We start from the raw sequence: 21,550 nt of genomic DNA, 5'->3' as shown, positions 1-21,550 counted from the left end.
TTAAAGACAAGTTTTATCTGCCACCGGCTATAAATCTGTGGTAATGTTTATTTATCATTTCAGGGAATCCTTCTGTAAATTAAAAAGTTTGTTTCCTAAATATGTAAGAACGATTGTTTTTATTTTTTTTAGTTAATGGTTTGGGTACTTCTTCAAAACATACATTTATTGGCTTTTGCTGAAATATGATTTTATTCTAAACTCTTTACAGATAAGACTCGGGATTGAGGCAGTGTTAGAAGAATAGAATCCGGTAAATCATATAAAAAAAAGTAAATAGGTAAATTACAGAAAAGAAGATGAATCTGTAGTAAAAGAAATAAGAAAAACAGGTATTTTGAAACGTTTATTGACAAGTATTTCAAATTTCACGCACAATATTAACATTTGTGATGACATTTACCTGGAGTGTCACAATGCATAGTCCATCCAAGCTTATCCCAAATTATCTCGCTGTCACTAGTAGGGCAATGCTTGGTTTACATGTTTGTATCATTGATTTTAAGCCCTTGAGGGGGTTTCAAATAACCCATGAACCACTGATAGATTTACTACAATGTATAACCGTCCGCAGTCTTTGTTTGCTGCCTATAAGTAACGCAAAATTTTGCATGTCCTTACAGTTTATTTTCATATTTTGAATTATTCTGAAAGAGAAAATTAAGTAATAATTTTAAAAATGTTTTTGTCATACCTAATTATAACTTCTTTATTGCAACTAACTCTTTTTTTTGTAATTTTTTTGTTGTAAAAGGCATGATTATTTTATAATAAAAGTTCAATTCAATTTTATTTATTTCATAGCTATGAAATATGATGTCCAGTGGAACGTAGGTACGGCTGGACTCTCACATTCGAGGCTTGATCAACCGCGTGTATCACTGAGAGTGGAGGGGCTAAGCTGGGATGGACTATAGAAAAGCGAGGCGGCAGGCGCTGCTGGGCTCGAACGCACTATGGACTGGCAGGGGGGCGAAAGGGCGCCCAGGAGGCAGCGAGCCGCGCCGGTCCCTCCCGCGGGCGAGCGGGTCGCGGGCCGAATGCACAAGAGCCCTACGACCGTCGCCGCGGCTTCCGGGTCGGGCCGCCAGGGGCGCTGGTTTGGCTCCGACCCTTCACGGTGGAGGGCCGAGGGGGTTCGTGCGTCGGGGGGCGCTTCTTTCTCCCTCCGTGCGTCCGCGCGCGAGTCGAGTCCTGTTGGCAGGCAGCGCACTTGGTGCGCCTGCGTCTTCCGGGGAGCTCCTCGTCAACACTGCGGTCGCAGGTGGGAAACAGGAAATTTCGAGATCTGTTTTTTTTTGTTTTTCGTCACTTTTAATTTAAATTCGCACATTGCGTTTAAGACTGAATATAAATTCTTCCGACACACTGTCGATAAATTTAAGGCCAACAAGTGTCACCCGCTTGGATTGCAGTGCACAGAAAATGGCAAACACTGTTTTCAGATTGAAAACAACCTGCTTTTTTTTTATCTATAGTTACAGCAAGTTAATTTTTTTTTTTTAAATTTTACTATTGGTTGATATTATTATAGTTGCAGTCACTCTGACCAGAAAAAAATCAATGCTAAACACCAATTATTATTTAACAGGAGAAACTATTTTTAGAAGCCAGTCACTATTATTAACAAGACATTCTAACAAGTATGTACTATGATCAAAGAGCAAAACGTTTTAATATGAATTGTTAAAAACAAATTTAAAACAAAGATGGTGTCTTTCAGTTACGTATCCTAACAAATCGGGGGGGGGGGGGGGGGGCGGAAATCATTAGGAATCATTCGATGAAGCTCCTGATATTATACAACAGGATAATTCATTTACAAACTTCTCATTCTACCTTGTACTTTACAAAATATAATGATTCAAATACTTTTAAAAAATGCATTACTTTATGAATAAAAAATTCATTACTTTATGAAGTTGTGTTTAAAATTTTTGTGCTCTCTGGCGCACCTATATCTGGCAACAAAGCACACAGAAACAACGACAGTGCTAATAGCAGGACTCGTGGTATTGTAAAGAGATAGTACATGCCCATTTACACGTACAGTGCAATCCAAGAATGATACACACTAAAGCAGTCGACTCGAAAAAGACGGTAAGAAATCAAATACCTTAGAAGCAAATACGAGCATATTACATATAACACTGTGAATTTTCAGCACAGCACCGAAATGATCTGCGAAATTTCCAGGTTCCTATTCGTAAGCTACGATCTTCTGCACTGGGTAATCGTTACGAGCCGTTGTAGAGCAGAAGCTGTCTCTTCGACACACTGTTAGAAGCCACTGTTTCCACACTGTGATGTATATTATCTCAGGCTTAACTATGAATATATACACTTCCCACGTACTCTATAAACTTCAGTCTAAATTAAACAGAAAAAATTTTTATGCCAAGGGTGTCACTTGTTTTTTAATGTTCTGTAAGTATGACTAAATAAGACTCAATGGCCCAGTTGCAAATAATCAAAGGTTAATAAAGGATGTTGAAAAAATGTAAGGATTCAACTGTGTAAGAAGCGCAAGCAGCTCATCCCTGATACTTTGAAATATGGAATACGAGTCTGGGGATGGTTTGGTTGCATGGGAAAAAGTATACGGTTAATAGGGAGAGACGGGGGTTATTTGAGGTATATTATATTACATAACGCACGGTCACTGTAGTGTACGAACAGTTTAAAAATTATTTGATATTGAGGTCGATGAGTGACGTTATGTGATGATTGTTTTTGACACGACTGTGAATAAGATCAGTCTGGAAGTGATACTCCTTCCCTTGTTACAGAGCGAACATCAGAGCTGATGGACCAATTCTGAGTGTAAGTGAATCACAAACACGTGAATGACTACAAGTTACGATTTCTTCCCCTATCAACCATAGGATTATTTGACCTCACAAATATATCTTCCCTGTTACCATTAGCGATCCATCTTGAATAATCGGCACATTTTCTAGGTTAATATACACCTGTCTCCATAAAACTTTGAGCTCACGAAGATTTTATTGCAACGTGGTTACAGTAGACGGATTTCAATGTTTGTGTTCGTATTGAAATCGCTTTTCACAAAATATTCTCAAATGACGAAAAGTAAATTTAAGGACGGGAGAAAAGTGCCTTGCAAAATTGTCGGTAGAAATGAATTACGTACGCACGAAAGACATTTTTTTTGGTAGCATACCTGGAACACGCTCATTGCCAACGCACGGGTAAACTGAGAACAAATTCAAGCCGATTAACAGTGATGCCACTATCCTAAAAAAAGGTTATGTACTATGTTGTATAAAATACCTATACACCGGCGGCGTACGACAAAGTGTCAGCAAACAAAAATTAAATTAAAATGTTATTTGAAAAAATAACGTTTATATTCGGCTGTAAACATTCTCTTAAGTAACATCATAGGCTTTAAGATTATTAAAAAAATAATTTGAAAGTTTACGTTTAAAGTGTAAGCAAACATTATACCCTTGCATGATAGCTACGTAAGCTGGCTTTAAATGTACGAAGTGTTGTGGCTCTGATTGCGTGTGTTTTCACTACGGACGTTACGTCCTGTTGGTGAGCGACGATGATATATGACCGGCTTTCTTCCGCGACAGAGCCGCGCACGTCAACCTGGCATCGCGTACATCCGGCTTTGCAGCGAGTGTCAGGCCCGAGACCACCCAGCTCCCCGCAACGCTGTCAGCGCGGGAACTGTGGGCGCGCGTGGTTGGCAGGCTTGCTCCGGCGTTCGTTTAACACCTTTCCGCGTCTCGCCGTAAATCAAAATTACCGCTGGCGATGAAATACCAGGGACAATGAAGTCCCGAAACAAAAGCCAACTCGCACACTTTGTTAAATACACGGTACACATTTCTTTGATTTCGTGTAACACCGGCTTCTTGAGAAATATCAGTTAATTTTATGGATTTAGATTGAGGGGATGAATAAGGTACCCCTAGAGACATATTTAATATTTCACATGTTGGAGAAACTACCGACAATCTATAATCATCACACGCTGGAACCCAAAGAGGAAAAGCTCATTTGACAGGAATGGACCAGTTTACGTGTTAAATTTGTGTGCGTACCAGAATACCGTTCATTGCGGCCGGGAAATATTATAAAATGGAAAATCGTAAGTAATTCTCTGCGCTAGATATATTTTAGCGGAGCTTAATTGTACTTAAGGGTGCCCCAGAGGAACCTACCACAATTTTGAAGGTCAGCACTAGGTAGATTGGATCGAATGACTACCAGTGGAGTCCGAATGAAGAGTCGTCGATCAGAGACGAGCAGCTTGGCTTCTCGTGACAAGCAGTGTCTGTCAGTGTGAAGGGAAGGATGGAGTCCAGGTGTGTCGGATGGAGGGAACCAGGCGGCGCGACTACTGACGACAGCGGCCGCGCAGAGCACGAGGGACTCCTGCTCCGTCGGACGAGCTGCAGCCGTACAGCAGGTCCCTGATGTCGTCCACCATGTTGTCCGGGTTGAAGCTGGGGTCGTAGCGCTTCACGGGCACGCCGCGCTGGTCCACCAGGAACTTCTCGAAGTTCCAGCGCAAGTCGCTGTTCTTCAGCGGGAAGAAGAACAGGTTCTTCAGCTCGCCGAAGCCGTCCCTGGTCGGCGGGCACTTTTTCTGCGAGCAAAACAAAAAAAACTCTCGATTCATCCCCCGGTGCACGATTGGTTCGCGTTTGAAATGCGCGTGATTGTTAAAATAAATTTTAGTTTTGAGAAATTTAAAGGTAAATTTATTTTTAAATTATAGTTGTAAAAAAGAACATGTGATGTTGGTACACATTTTTGTATGAAGGGAATTTTTTTTTCTTTTCAGATCAATCAACTAAGACAGGCTACACACAAACAACTAATGAAAATTTGTTCTACGTTATATTTGGTGGTCTCAATTATTGCTAGGATTTAAATATTGATTGGCCTTTTAAGTTTCTTGATAACATGTAATTATAATTACTCAAGCGATAACTGTAGTCAAATTATTTAATTTAATTTAAATCACTGGCAAAAGTTGAAACTTACGGATGCAAAACAATTAAGGTAACCCCTTTAAATGAACAGAATTTTGGGACTGGCGGTAACCCTTCACTCGTCACTTCACTATTCAAGCGGTACCCCATCTTTTTTTTAGCGCCACAATAAACGTAATCTTTAACTGCTTGTGCTTATAGTAGGTACTTTGTAGAAACCATGCACGTAAATTTTGTACTAAAATGCGATTGTAGGAATTTGTCCTACATAGAATAATTTTCATGTAACAAAAATTGAAAAGTATTTTCAGAGACAAAATTAGAAAACAATATCAGCATATTGACCAGGAAAGCTTCTTAAACACTGTTCTCAGTCACAAGGTACATTTAAAAGATTTTCACTTAAAATTTTCTTTCTGAAGTTTACATTCCATTTGACGCCTCATGCAGAGGATTGGGTAAAACACACACACACATGTATATATATAGAATTTTTTTAAAAAACACAACACCAGTAATTTAAAACAAGCAGGACCTAACAAAATGCTTCATAAACTGCTCAAACAGGTTCAAGCAAGTATATTTTTATACATACATAATTTGTGTTACTTAAAATATTTTGTTCGGTTTTTTGTTAATAATATTTTATGCGGTCAAAAGAATGAAAATAACTTCATTTCTGATAAAAGTTAAAACATAACTATTTACATTATAAGAGCAAAATATTATATTAATATTTTTGAGAGTTCTTACATATATGGATTTAAAATATGTGCATTTAAATAATATTTTAAAATAAACAGTTGGCTCCTTAGATTTAACGGTGTATATAAAATCTTCTTATAAATTATCACACATTACTTAAATGGAATAAACCTATTACATTTTTTATTAATCTATATCAGTCCTGATATAATAAAATATAAAGTGATAATTTTTTTAGCTTCCAAATAATTACGTATCATATTATTTATTACTCTTAATTTACACATTACATTTCACCCCAAAAGATATTTTGTAAAGGAAAACGTGTGTTTTTTTAATCTCTAACAGTAAAAGTTGTTTGCTTAACGTTGGCTGCATAACAAGTCAACGAACTTTAAAACCAGAATTACCTGTACAAGTGCGTTCGTGAATGTCACCTCGTGTGTCCGTTTTACGTAACAGGGAATCGTCGTTAAATGTTTGCAGCCAATGTTAGTACATGATGTAGGCGATATTGAGAGGAATAAAGCGACAACGAGTAGTGGATTGTTAATTTTCCTTTTTTTTTTGTTATATTTTATCTATAAGGTAAAATATGAATCGATAACTGTGCCTACGACATTCCTCGCTGAAATACCTTTATAGCGATGTGTAATAGTCAACTATATTATTCCTGTGAGCTTAAAAATGTTCCGAATGTTAGTTCAGATCTTAGTACGATACAAAAATAAGGCAAAATAACATCAAAATACATTCGAAGGTTGTAATTTGATGCTGTAACACATTAACAATTCACTACATTAAAAAAAAAATTGGGATTTTTTGCGTCACTATTTATAATCAGTTCTATTACTCCTGAAACATGAATTTGGATATATGCCATTGCTAGTTAACACTGTGTGTCATAGACAAAACCTGAAGAACGGACCAGAAAAAAATAACTCTCTCACTAGCAATGGCGTTATAACCAAAAAAATATTTTTTAGATCAATCATCTTCTTTTGCCAGAATCATTCAAATAACGTCAAATCTAATAATAATATTTATTACATGTTCGGACATGAATCAGTTACACAATTGTTTTATTATTAATATGCACCCTGTCCCTTCGAAATAATAATTTTTAATAATTCGGATCGAACTGCTTGTTCTATTAGTTGAGACTGACGAAAGAATCTTGTTATCAAGCACTTATTGTATGGTTTCTGGGAGTTTTTTTTTATAAAGTCAGAAAGAGCAAAGCATTCAAGAGTCGTAGTATTACTATATATTACCACATACTAGAGACAGTAGTGCAATGCGAGGCACCTGAGCTACTTTGAACAGCTATCTAATAATTAGGTAAAATCCGTTTTGGAGACACCATAAAACTATGGTATGATTCATGTGATGTGCCTATGAGAACATGACATTTAGCAAATATTCGCACATATATACCAAATTAAAATTATATATATTAACAACAGAAATGTCAGACATTTACGTACACGTATATATTCCCTAGTAATTAAAAAAAAGCCCTAAATTCCATGTATGTTCTTAGAACGAATAGTAAGAACCATTTTAAAAATATTAATTTACAATAAACTAAGAGTTTAAACATTGTTATTTTAATCATAATGTCTCTGATTTAGATAGAAGATTGTGAGTCAATAAAATTATTGATTTCATGAATTATGAAATTGAAAAGGGGAAATTTTATCCTTTCAAATTTGACGAAAATTATTTAACAAAATTAATCAAAAAAACTTGGTAAGTATTTGGTTTCATTAAATGCTTTTTTTAAGTTTACGAAAAATATTTTTGATTGATTTTCATAGTTTTAAAGTTTCAGAATTTTAAGTTTTATGTTCTATAAACTGCAAATACATGCATTTTCCCATGTACATTTTTATAACATAATACATACTCTGAAAAATAATTAATACTAAAGTATACTTTCTTCAATAAGCGATTTTTTTCTTCGTTTTTCTATTACTAGATCTACCATATACATGCATATTAAAATGGGTAAATTATGTGTATGATTATATGTATAGTATAAACTTTAATTTAAGATATAGTTGGCACTGTTCATGCAAGTTTTTGTCATTATTTTGAGAGTGGGATGATTAATATGCGATAGTCAAAATTTCGCAAGTTTAGTACTGAATAAACACTTTCTCTTCCATTTTTGAATGTAAAAGCCTTTTCACGAATAAAGGTTTACAATACGTATTAAATTTTCAATACAGAACGAGAAATCACTAGGCATATATGTAGGTACTGCCAACCTTGAAGCATGTTGCCCGTCTGGCAGGATGTGCGATACGTGCTTCCTGACAAAAGCCCCGCATGTGAGCAGCTATAAATATACACTCTCCCCCCCCCCTCAAACCTCAGACCCTAAAAAACAACACAAACACACACATTCACTTCGCTCTTGTCAGTTTGCGGACAAGGCGAAAGGACTGCTTGGCAAATAAGGTCCGGTCTATAATGACGCAGAAACGAGGACGGATCACACGGAACCAGAGTTTCTATAATAAGTTCGGCAATGCTGAACTCTTCCGTTTTTGTTGCTCCATGCGACTAATACAGTCTGAGCACTTGGCTGCAGTGGTAGCAACGGTTTTTTTTATGTTTTAAATACATTAAAAATTGTTTCAGATACAAAAATAACTAGTAATGTTCTATTGTTACATTATCGTTTATTTCTATTATACATGTAAATTCTGCACGTGATATAACCTCGAAGCATAATAATTATTTTTATGTAATTAAATTAATATTTTATTATCTTGAAATACAATCTCATTGTTTGTAATTTGTTACGTTTCCTACACTGTGTAAGCAGCAGACGCGTTAGCGAAATGTTCCGGGAGAATCATCTCCGTTTGTGATCCGTCTCTGTTTCCGTGTCAATGTAGAAGGGGCCTACAACGCACGCTATGTTGGGGAACACGATCCTTAAAGGTGCGTATGCACTTAACGTAACGTAACCTCGTCGCGTAACAGGTTTTTGGAATTGCGCATCGCACACTCGATACGCCGGGAGAAAAAAAATTGTTGGCGCAGTTTTCCTGTCGATTCCGAACCTCTTAACGCCGCGAACATTCTATGTACCCGTGTTTTCCGCCAGTCAGGGAAATTAAAATATTTACAATATGTTGACTGAAAAACATTTTCCTGCCACAGCGCTCTTTCTTAAAATTTCCTTTTTTTCCCTGTCTCAGTGCTGCCCATGGAGACATATTTTCTTGCATGCCTCGCGGTATAATTCCATTGCTGCAGCTATAGTGTCCCACTGGTCACTGCGACGTATTTTATTAAAATTTTGAGACTATTTTGCATTCCACAACAATATATTGTCTTCGCACAGATCAGATAAGTTCAACGCAGTCTCCCCAATCCATGCCACAATGACAGAACTTGGCAAATGCAAGAAACTAGCGGAAATCCGATGAATGACGTTCGACACGAATGCACGACCAGACTTGTCTTATAAACCTGTTACACTGTCAAATGTTTGTCTCCGACTAAATTTGACAGTGTTGGGCAGAAAATGGCTTCCAATGTTCTCCATCGAATAAATTTTGACAAAACATCGTATATGTTTTCAATCATGTCACACTTTCAAAGTTTATTTTTAGTGTGAGCAATTTTAAATACTCAACTTAAATCTCATTTTGAAATTAAATACTGCATTACACAGTACTGAATGGAATTTGTGAAATTTTTATGCTGTTTGTGAAATTATAAATTTTCTAAACATAAATTAATATGAAAATAATTGTTACACAATGAAATAAACGTTCAGTGACTTATTTAATCTATTTAAACATGATTTCCTTTTAACCCAAAATTTTTTTCGCATATAAAATTAGTACTACATCATTTTATTTATTTAACTTTTATAACCTCTTTCATCGCCCATGTGTTCTTTAAAGATTCGTTGTGATGGAACCGGATGGAATTTTCGTTTTCGCACGCACGATTTTTATTGGCTGACTGCATTCAACATCCAGAATATTTTAGAACCCGTCATATATGCAAAATATTTCATGGAAAATCAAGTCATCCAATGTCAAACAAACACGGCTGCACTTACTGATTTTTCCTGTGAGGTCATTTCCCTCCAGCTTTGACACGTCATGTTGGAAGGTGTTGGAAGCGAAAGACTGAGTGTATGGCAGGACCTTAAGCCCTACAATGTAACGGTATTTGACGTAACGGTTGGAATACCGACAAGCGGCGAGGCGATGTGTCTCGATACGCGTGTCACCTATGTCACTCTAACGTGTTCACAATTGGGTTAGAGACGCCTGTCCAGACGGATGCGTTTAAGACACGCGTCGGGGTTACATTACGCACGTAGGGACGCGGCTTGAATCTGAAGCGTGGCTCCAGTATTTTATTTTTTATTTCCATACATATTTGCCACAAATATAAAACCAGTAAGCCTAATATGATTTGGTAAGAATAAATAATTCGAATTAACTTGTACGTGGAACTAAAATATTTTTTAGCATTTCGGGAAGAAAATAAGGACTGTGTTTTTCTGGGCAGTAAAATCTATGCAAATATATACCAAGTCTCCATTATTTTATCATGAACAACGACCAACATTCACATAACTGTGCTTAATCTTTTGCATATTTATTAATTAAATTAAACCCTCTTTATTTTTACTCGTTTATAATTTCAAATAATTTGTATTTTCATTTCAAGCTGTAATATTTTTCAAAATAAAAGTTTTGGTTGACTAATATGTGTGCCAGCACAGTCATTGTGCACAGCAAACACTAAACAATTTCGTAAAATAACATACACAAAAATTATGTAATTTAATTTTACATTCTTTCGTGTTATTTTGAAAAACTAATAAAGTAAAAATTTGATACAAATAATTCTAAAATAAAAAAACTAATTGTGCTTCAGGATTCCGTTAAAATAGACTAATTTACACCTTTTATTACAATAACTAACGTGTTAAATTACAATTTTAGATGTATGAATGAAATTACATGTACAGCACGTGTAATTCGAGGCACTACTTTGTTTTTTCTGAACACTGTACTTCTAGGCCCATACAGACGTCATTTTAAAAGTCCGAAATATTTTTCAGGGCTAATTTTTAACCTATAAGAAACTGCAAAAAATACAACGTATTCAGCCATCTATACTGTTAATTACATTTTTAATTTTAAATAGGTTACGTAAAATTTATTCCCATTACGTACTTATTTATTAATTTATACGATGGATTAGAGGTTAAGACGCTCGATTAGCAACCACGTGGTCTTGGATTCGATACTCCTCTAAGGTGCTCAGATTGGAAGAATTATTTAGGGGCCTACTTGAAAAATTGAAGGTAACAGCTATAAGCTACAAATCTTGGAAAATCTTTGGAAGCAGCAAAAATTCACACGATCATTGTTACCGTAAATTTACTTAAAGATTCAGTAAAATTGGTCGTTAAATATGCGCACGTAAATGAATATATCACTTAGTACAAATACACAAACAGCTATGACATATTTACCAAACCATAGCAATTGTACTTTAAAACTTTTGAAAGTATTTTACTTGAGCCCAAGAGAAAAAATTACACCAAAATGTATAGGTGTGAAATTACACTAACATTGGAGGAGAAATTTTGTTTGAAACTACAAACATTTTTTACAGTGTAAATGTTGGGAGGTGCAAAATTGCAGCAGAGTGTGTTTATTAAGAGACAACGCGTAAATGACAGCAATGGATGAAATATACGATTACCGGCGCCATTAAATGCAAACCCCCAACGGCTCACGCTAATTGCTAAAGTATGCGAATAATGTTGCTATTCGTTAAATCAAGTAGGTCACGAAGTGTAAGTGCAAGTTTTTTTATGTAGCAAGGTAATGCGTTAAAATTAAAAATGACTTTATTTCTAAAATTATTCATTTTACGCGACCGAAATTATAGTCTCGGTGATAGTCGTAAATCACGTGGTCCAGTTCTGAGGAAAGAAGATACATGTTGTAATATCTCTTAAATATAGAAAGAAAAAAAAACATGAAAAAGCCCCACATACAAAGTTTTTTTAAGAAAATTATGTACGGCAAGGATTAAATCACAGTGGCTTATCTACTCGAGAGAGAGAGAGAGAGAGAGAGAGAGAGAGAGAGAGAGAGCTGAAAGAGCACACTTTGAATAAGGTCTGGTGATGACATGTTTACAAAATGCGTCAATAACATTATTTTTTTAATTTTTGAATGATTAATTTTGTTTAACATGTGGACTTCTGTGCGAAAAAACAATCAGGGATTTCCTCTTGATATTTGCCGCCTAAAGCCTGGTAGATAACGTAATTGAAATTACATGCAGTTATTATTTTGTACAATTTTTTTTTTCGCAAGAAAAATGTATGTTTGTAGGCTAATATTGACATGACTAATTGAGAAGTGGTTATTCACAAGAAGTTTATTTTCTGGTTCTCCAGAGCTGACCAATTTATTCGAACTATCTTATTTCATTGCAATTCTAAAAAAAAATTTTTCAATAAACTCGAAATTCAGCACAATAGAAAAAATCCGATATGTTGGGTGATGCTGAGACATATCTACAAAACGTACCTTATATGACATGTTGTGCTGAATGTATAAGATAAAAAAATTGCAATACCACTATAGACTAATCTCGATTGAAATGCATGACTAAGATCTGCAGCCATTTTGTGAGGAAACTAGCTAGTTTTTTTAACTGTACACGAATGAATAAAAAAAATGAATGTGTTGCAGATTTACTACAGCATATAAAACACGAAATACATATTTCAGGGTTAAAATTTGTTAAAATGAAACCCAATGTTCTAAAACAGGTGGGTAGTTATAAGAGATGTATGCCAGGCTGTTATTGAATAAAATAATTTTTTACATTTGGAACATATGTATTTATGCATTCATTCAAATTTTCGAGCATTATCATTTAATTAGATGATTTTTTAATATAGAAAAGTATACAAAAACAAAATCAAAGCTCACTGGCAATACTAAATTATGTAAATAAAAATAACAAACTTTTACTTTAACATTTTATTTTCAAAAGATAAAGCTGTTGTTTCCAGCGTTAACGAAAAATTAAACACTGTAGTGTCGCTTCGCTAACGCTTGCCCGAAATCAAGTAGGGAATTCAATTTTCCCCTCCCTATTATCTTTGAAAGATTTGTGCAATGGGAGTGCATGACTTGATGTAGGCTTTTGGACATACGCCATTGCTTAGCAATGGTAAGCAATGGCGTATGTCCAAAAGCCTACATCAAGTCATTCCCCTCCCTCTTTAGCTATCGATGCCCCATTCCTGGTCATTGATAGATCGTTGACTTGACTTAACCCAAAGGCTGTAAATCTATTATTTATTTTAAAAAACGATCAAAACAGGTTATTGGATTATATTAACTGATAAATTGTCATTATAAAATGATAAAAAAATTTGAGCAAGTTTTTCAGTAGGCCTACTTAACAGAGATGTGTGACGCTTATAGCCTAAGTAACGAGAAAATTCACGTGTTCTCATGTTGCAAATACACTTATAATCCGAAACTCGGACTCGATATTTAACGTAGAATTTTTAAAAATAATGCCAATTTTGATTAACATACGAAAATTGTAGTTTCAAGTAAATTTCCGTAGTAGTTTCCGCACCCCCAGCTAGAAATCGTTATCGGAGCAGCTACGTCGACTATCGAATCATTCGATTTGCAGATCGAAATTTTAAACTATGCAATGAAACGACTCCCATAAAAGAGAAAAAGACTTGAAAAAAGAAAAAAAAAAAACAGATTTGAGCCAGATTTTCAAGAAATTTTATTTAAGTGCTATCCATCTGGTTAAAAACATTTAACAATTAATAATACAGTTTTCTTCTTTGGCTTTGTGAACTTGTGGTTCGCGCCATCCGTCACAGATGGCAGCACGGAGGTTACGCACTTCCGTTCCAGGCTAATTCCTGTCCATTCTCGGAAATACTTCTACCAACTACCGTGTACACAGGGCTAAGATATTTAAAAAAAAAAAAAAATTGGTTGTCTGTAAAGTCGGTTTACGGACGATAGTTTGTGACGTCATAACATCATAACAAACCATTGATGAAATGATTGCATACTTTTATGAATGAAATTGAATCATTTTTATTGAATTATCAGTATTTTGTATGGATACAAAGGAGTGAAATTAAATCTACAATTTAATTGATAAATTTACTTTTATTTGCACTCATTAATTCAAATATGTTTATTATTACTTTAACGAAGAGATTAATTTAACTATAACTTTTATACGAGTTTGCTATTTAACTTCTTCCAATCTGTGTTATTCTGTTAAGGATGGGACGATGATAGGAAAAAGTAGGAAACGAATGGGAGTGTTTCAAGTTTAAAGTGCCTCGAAAAAGTCAAATCGATGGTTGTTCCAATCGAGTGTAAGAGAGACAGATGCGGCGCAAGCGTACAATGAGCGTAACGGGACAGCGTGCGTAACGGGACAATGTGCGTAACGGGACAATGTGCGTAACGGGACAATGTGCGTAACGGGACAATGTGCGTAACGGGACAATGTGCGTAACGGGACAATGTGCGTAACGGGACAATGTGCGTAACGGGACCAAGAGTCATCCTTTTTCGTGCGTGCAGCCGGCGTTCATCGATTTATTAGAGGTTGTCACGTCAAAAAGAACTCTCTAGTATAAACCTTATACATAGTGATGTGGTTTTTGGCGCGGAAGACATGTGCAACGTCCAGCTGGGGCTGACCTTGAGGTAGGTGTAGAGCGGCTCCTCGTCCTCGCCGTTCACCTGGATCTTCTTGAACATCGTGAAGTTGGGCACGAAGCCTCCCCCGGGTCGCACGTGCATCACCCCGTTCATGATCTCCGTGGCGTTGGCTCCTGGCTCTTGCTGCAACACGCGCGCACATACCTGTCGCGTGTCTATGCGTCGTCACTCGCCGAACCCGGCCAATCAACCGCGCAGTTCGAAAACAATGTTCTACTATTTTTTTTTTCCTTCGAAAAATACTTCGTTCGGGAGATATTTAAACTTTTTTGTCTCCAACTTTTCATTACCTCACCTCATAAAAACGCTGATGTCTACATGCATATTAAGACTTCAACAAATCCGTATTCACCAGTTTAAATGTCGGCCAATGTCAGTTCAAACAGATTAAAACTTTAAAAAAAGAAAAAAGAAAAAAAAAAGAAACAATACATCAAATTTTACGACACGAACTTTCCCTACTCTTAAAAAGTTTCAAACGGAACCAATGTTTCATCAGTTAGTCCGTAAGTGCCCACTGATCATTGTTGGCCACAAGAAAAAGGCAAAGGTTCAACATTAAATGTGATCAAACCGACATCAAAGTAGTTGGTGAAACGAGATCATGCCTGAACGATCCAATTGGCCAATAGCCAAATTTAAACTACCATGCGTCAATTAGCGATACTTACTACGCTTGTGCGAATACCAGTGAATATCAAATCGAATGTTAAAAATATTCGCTAATTCAAATCGAATTGCGAAAAATTTTTTCTCGGCAAGGCTTTATTACATTAATTTTTTTTAATCCTGTAAAAAATGCATTTTAACGTTTGTAATGATTATAAAACCAATTGGGATCTATTTTTAAAATATTTAATATAAAGATAAACAGCTTAATATTAATGTTATGCATTCATAATATAAGACCTGAGTGCCACTTTTATATTATTTTTTTAACTAACTCACTTTATTCATGCAAAACATAAATAACACACAAAAATAACTATTTTCATACTATAAAAATATTTGACTAACAAAGATTTAGATCGTTTTAAAAATAACAATACTTAAGCATTTTCAAATACCACGTGGAGTCTAAAAATATCAAAGAATCTGTTGTAAAATTCGTATTAAATTTTTAATAAAAGGAAAAAAAAAAAGCTATCCCATAATTTAAGTGAATGCCAAATACTCAGTCGAAGTTTGATATAGGCCTAGTAAGTAATAATTTTCAACAAGTGTAAAGATTAGTTGTTAAGTGTTTCAAACTCGTGTCTGCCGCTCAGGTGTTGTGTTTGCTGTGTCTCTACACGCTGGGCGGACAACACAGTGCTTCGCTTGTATCAATTGGTTACAGTTACGTGAGTAAAAACGTGTTAACACGGTACTTACCAAGCCGAATTGGTTGCAGGGGAATCCCAGGACCTCGAGCTGGCCCCTGAAGGCTGTTTGAAGTGCATTCAGCCCCCAGTAGTGGCCGGTGAAACCTCAGTAGGTTGCCACGTTCACCACGAGCACCACCTGTCGGCACGACAACATGTCCGAACCTGTTCGGCTTCTCGGCAGCGAACACAAAGGTATCAAGGCCCAGTCACACTGTCGAATATTTGTCTCCAACTATATTTGGCAAAAGAGTTGGAGGACAGAAATGGGCTTCCAATTTTCTCCACAAACACATTTGGACAGATACGCTCAAATATATATTATTTTTAGAATCAAGTCACACTATCAAAGTTTATTTTTTTATTGCACTATCTCAAACTTTTTTAAATTATTTATCTCGTTTTGAAATTTAATAATGTATCTACATCCATCCCTTTGATGGAATCAGATCTGAATGCCTTAAATTTTGGTTTTATACCAAAGCGCTCGCGTTCCTACTTGTACAACCAGCAGCGTAGAGAGTACTGTTAAGAAAGTCCCTGTATTTACCGCATAGTTAGCGCTAACTGTTATGAATTTCATATTTCGTTCAGAGATTTGGCGTGCTCCGAAATTGCAGAATTGTTTGAAGAAACATTAACACGGACAGTTTTTCTTTATGGTGTGAGTATTTAAACAGCGAGTAATAGTTATTGCTAATTATTAATTATTGATTGATCTATATTTATTGACATCCTGAGTAATAATGAAATGAGTAAAAATTTTGTGAGTCATTTTTAATAATTAATTTTTATTTTAATCAAATATCTAATAAATACAAACAAAAAAAAGTTTAGGATTCCTTTAAACTCGAAAACCAAAAAACCCCACCGCTATAGTTACAATTTATTTTATTCCAATATCTTTTACAAACAATAACCAAACGTTATTTTTGTGCTTTTAAATGGCATCCAAGTGAAAGTAATTATTAACACTTGCGTGACATTTTACCTCGATTAGATAAACTTTACTTTGAGAAAGTTTGAGATGAAGCACAATACCCATGACCACTTGCGGGAAGAATTTATGGGCAAGGCCCTCGAATATTTGCAATAACGAGAAAATTAAGGGGCCCGCCTGGTCAGGGGTGTATTTGTGTTAGCGAAGCGACATGGTAAGTTCGAAGTTCACTGGTGCTTCTAGCGAGGTGTCGTCTCTGAAATGGCGCGCAATCTTCCCTTCGTGCATGGGCATACTATGAGATTTTTGTAGTTAAAGTAACATTATATGGCGGAGAAATAACAGTAATAGTGTGATGGAAGTCCCTTCAAAGGTTTCAAGAATCATTGGATTAAAATTTAAGGTAATTAAAAGTGTTCCTTAATTCGTTGCCAGTTTATATCTAAGTCTTATGTTTCATTTTTTTAAATACATATATTGTGGTTATCGTTCATTTTCGCGTTACAAACAAATTAAACTGCTTAATTTATTTTGATATATTACTTTAAAACACAATTGGATATGTTAGACAGAACAATTTCTACCGGGAACAATGTTCCTCTAAGGTCTAAGCAGTATACGTATTTTGTAATTTTAAATCTTTGAATCTCAAACACAACCATTTTAATACTTAATTTAAAAATACAACTGGATACGCAATAAAAAAAAACATTGTCAAAATCTAAATACGGAATACACAACTACTCGATCTGCCCTCGGCGAACTCTTAAATGCTTTTCGTGAACATACACTCATCGAATATCTTTGCGCGTGGTTTCTTCTGAAGCTCTGCACACCGGGTAAACGGAGGTCTTAAAAAAAACCAACATGCCACGTGAGAACGAGCCTTAACAACATCTGTGTTCTCTCATGTGTCCTTTAACGTGTAACATCTTAGCTCTCGGTATACGGCAGGAGTGATTCCGCAAATGGAACGGAAATGGGTAAACACGGTGCTATAATCTGTGGCGGATGGCAGGAACAGGCGGTTAGCCAAAAAGGACTATTTATTGAATTTAAACAAAGTATTTAAATAAATTTAAATAAATTGCCGTGTCGAAAATCAGGTCCAAAGCAGGAGTTAAGTATTTTTGCAAGTGTCTTATAGCTCTTATCGGAAATGTTTCATTATATAGTTTAAAATGGAATGGTTCTACACTCGACGTAGCCGATCTGGCAGCGAATTCTAGCGGCGGTGGTGAAAACTAGGTGTGATTTGTCCCACGAAATGTAGTTGAAAACACAATTTGCGTATATTAATCACGCTCGGCATTATTTAAAGAACAATACGTTAAATTTCGTGTAAGAATTTCGTACTGTACCTATTTGCAAACATGAGACCACATTTTATCGAGGTTAGACGTTACATAAGTGCTGGCGAGTAGTGGAAGACTCGCTTATGTTTATTTATTTGAAGATTGTTGTTTCCCACCTTGCCGCGGTACTCGGAGAGGCTGATGTTGCGGTTCTCCCAGAGGTCGGGCAGACTGTAGTTGTAGATGGACTCGTAGGGCGAGTTGGTGTCGCAGTACACGGAGGGCACCCGCTTGACTGCCGCCTGCGAGCCCACCGCCGCCAGGAGCAGCACCAGCGCGCCGCGCACCGCCGCCATCTTGTCAACGAGCCACCGGCGTCCTCTGAAACTACACGACCATACTGGTGCTGAGTGGACACAATGCACTTTTTTTTTTTGAAAATGAAACAGAAATATTCAGGTAAAATTAAAAATATATACCTGTATATTTTTTCAAATTTGTAAATTTACATGAAAACTAATAATATATCACTACAAAATACTGGGTGCTCATTCTCACCCGGGAATTTTTTGCTCTGTGTTGCCCCAGTACCTCCGATAGTTAAAAGTTATTTGCAAGCCGTTCCCTGAATAGTTTTTCAGCATTTGCAGCTCACATAATAAACATGAAACAATTATAATCGTTCCTGAATGAAACATAAATTGAAATATAAAATTATGCGCCAATTTCCGTAAGAAATACTTAGTAGGTATTATCTCGAAAATGGCATTTCATGTTTGCAAAAATTACCATAGCCATGTGTGGTAAAATGTTGTAAAAGCTTTCTTGTAGTTTAACAAACAATGTATTGGAAAATTGTTTCCAAAGGAATCTATTTTCAATGTTACCAACTTTTTTTCAGTGGTTATTTTAACGCGTGGTTGAAAGCACCATTTAATATACATTAATCACGCGCAGCATTATTTTAAATAATTCTACGTTAAATTTCGTGTCTGAGTATCGCATTGTCAGTGAATTGTAATAAGAACACATTAATTTGCTCATAACCGAGGTTATATGTTACAAATTTCTATCGAGTACTGAAAGACTCACTGACTTTTTTAAATAAAAAGATTTAAATAAAAATATTTTCAGGACTTTTTTACTAAATTAAAAAAAAAAAAACAGTATTTCAAAATGCAACACGTCCATTCAGATTTTATTTTTTCTCGCTGGCCTCAACGTGTCACTGACTCGATAGTCATGTCAAACTAAATTTCCGACTTGTCGACAATAAGTGATGAGTAAATACGTCGCACAACGTTAGCTGTCAATAGGCCTACCATAGTCGTGAGCGATGGTTATTAATGGATGCCTAATACCATTTTGTCTTCACCGAGATTTGTCAACACTTCTTGACTTTCTCTATGGGTAGATATCACGTCCAAGGTAATAATGATGTGTCCGTATGTCTGCCATGTTGGAGCCGAGCTCTGAATGGGCCCTATATAAATAATTTAACAGAACCCCAGGCCTTCAGTTCTTAAACACTCTTGAAGATGGCAAAAACACGCAAGCCGAAACGTCGAGCACATTTTTAGCTCCTTGGACGTTTTCTCGGTTCAAAAACCATGGAGTAGATAAAACAATTCTATCTACGAAAGCCTACGACGATTTTTGTAGACGAACGAGAAGGGAATAGGTGAAATCGAACAGCAACGAAATTAATTTTTTTTTGGGGGGGGGAGGGGAGAGAAGTGGGAGTTTAGGACTGTGTTGAGAATACTCAGTGACTTACGGAAAAGTCCTACAAATGTTCATACACTTGCGAAACATCGAGTTTTTTTTTCTCCTCCAAAAATCGAACTTTGATCAATTTTTTTTTTTTTTTTTGAATTATGGGAGGGAAGAGAGACATACACCTTTCAAAAAACATCTCAAATTATATTTTCTCAGTCCGTGGTGACTTGTGTACACGCGTCAAACATTTGATATTACTAGGAACCCAAGTACCTACTATTAGGAACACTAGTTAGTTATTGCATCGACATTTCAAAATAAATATCAATAAATGTGACAACTAAATTAAAACGAGATATTTCAACAAAATTTTGTTTTCGCAGGTGGATTTTCTTAATAACATCCAGGATTGAAGAAATGAGAGGGAAAAAAATGTGAGCGAGTGTTTTAGTACTCGCCAGTGATGTGTAACATCTAACCTCGGTAACAAGCAAATTCATGTGTTCTCATGTAGCAAATACACCTATAATACGAAACTCTGACACGTTATTTACAGAAAAAAATTTAAATGATACTAAGCATGAAAAATATATACGCAATTTGTGTTTTCAACTACATTTCTTGGCGCGAATCACACATAGTTTTCGCACCTGCCATTAGATTTCGTTGCCGGAGCAACTACGTCGACTATCGAATCATTCAATTTGCAAACATTTTCAAACCGTACAATAAAAAGGCTCCGATAAAAGAGAAAAAAAGACGACACCAGGCCTATGACTTGATTTTCGACGATAATTTTTTTAAAAACGATGCCCATCTTGTTAACATTCATTAACTCCTTGTATTGAGTTTCCTTTTGTCTTTGTGGTCATTGGTTGGTGCCATCCGCCACAGATGGTAGCAGCGTGGTTACACACTTCCGTTCCATACGACTTCCGTTCCATTCACGAAATTACTCCCACCAAATGTCGTATACTGAAAGCCAAGATGTTACAAAAATCAAAAGAAATCTCTTCTAAATTTATTTTACGTGCACATCCGAGCAGGAAGGTTTTTTTTGTTTTCATACAAACGTGTTCAGATGAAACGCGAATGGGGTGACCACGTGACGACGTGACCCCATCAACTGTTTCGTCACTTCCGCCTGACTGCACACTTCCAGTTCCGACTTCCGTTGCATTGTCCTCAGAGCGAAGTCGAGTCGCCACACGCAACATGGCGTTACTACCGGGAGTCATGCCGGTTTAATTGTTTAGGTAGTTAACTGCCAACATATTTCTGCAGTGACCATACACATAAGTTTTTTATCTAAAAAAAATATAAGGCTGTTTACTAATAGTAATTATCATGCATCCCTCGCTTGAATGTAACATTTTATCACAAAACTTGATAAGTAAGCAAAGTAATTTTTTTATGGTATTAATATTCAAAGCTGCCCGATAAAATATTTTTGCTGAATAGGTTCTGCAAACAATTTTTTTCTCCAAAAGTATAATACCTTTTAATTTTAATTTTCAATTCTTTGAAAGTAGGGTTATTCATGATTAAGTGGATTCGGTAGTTTCAGTAGCTAATGGTTGGTGCATGGTGCAATTTTATTAAACTTTGTAAAAAGTTGTTTTTTTTAACTCAAAATACAACCCTTTAGTTTTTGATTTATTTTTATTAAGGGTCGAAATTAATTGTCTTGTCAAGTGTTCTCGGCTTGACAAAGATGTTAATGATAGACTGTATAAATATATATATTTGTTGGTGAAAT

General features: G+C 35.9%; 1 protein-coding gene across 1 annotated transcript in view; it reads right to left on the bottom strand.

Moving 5' to 3' along the window:
• Positions 1-333: 333 nt before the first annotated feature.
• Positions 334-21,550, bottom strand: part of LOC134528009 (glutathione peroxidase-like) — a 62,871-nt gene continuing 41,654 nt past the window's right edge. The window contains exons 2-5 of the mRNA XM_063361168.1: positions 18,249-18,453; positions 15,848-15,976; positions 14,453-14,596; positions 334-4,627 (exon numbers count right to left, since the gene is read on the bottom strand). Coding sequence (XP_063217238.1) covers positions 4,376-4,627; positions 14,453-14,596; positions 15,848-15,976; positions 18,249-18,428 — 705 coding nt within the window. The 5' untranslated portion in view covers positions 18,429-18,453 and the 3' untranslated portion in view covers positions 334-4,375. The remainder of the gene's footprint in view (positions 4,628-14,452; positions 14,597-15,847; positions 15,977-18,248; positions 18,454-21,550) is intronic.

Source organism: Bacillus rossius, chromosome 1 (assembly GCF_032445375.1).
Source record: "Bacillus rossius redtenbacheri isolate Brsri chromosome 1, Brsri_v3, whole genome shotgun sequence".
NCBI lineage: Eukaryota > Metazoa > Arthropoda > Insecta > Phasmatodea > Bacillidae > Bacillus > Bacillus rossius.
This window is presented reverse-complemented; position numbering and strand designations above follow the sequence as displayed.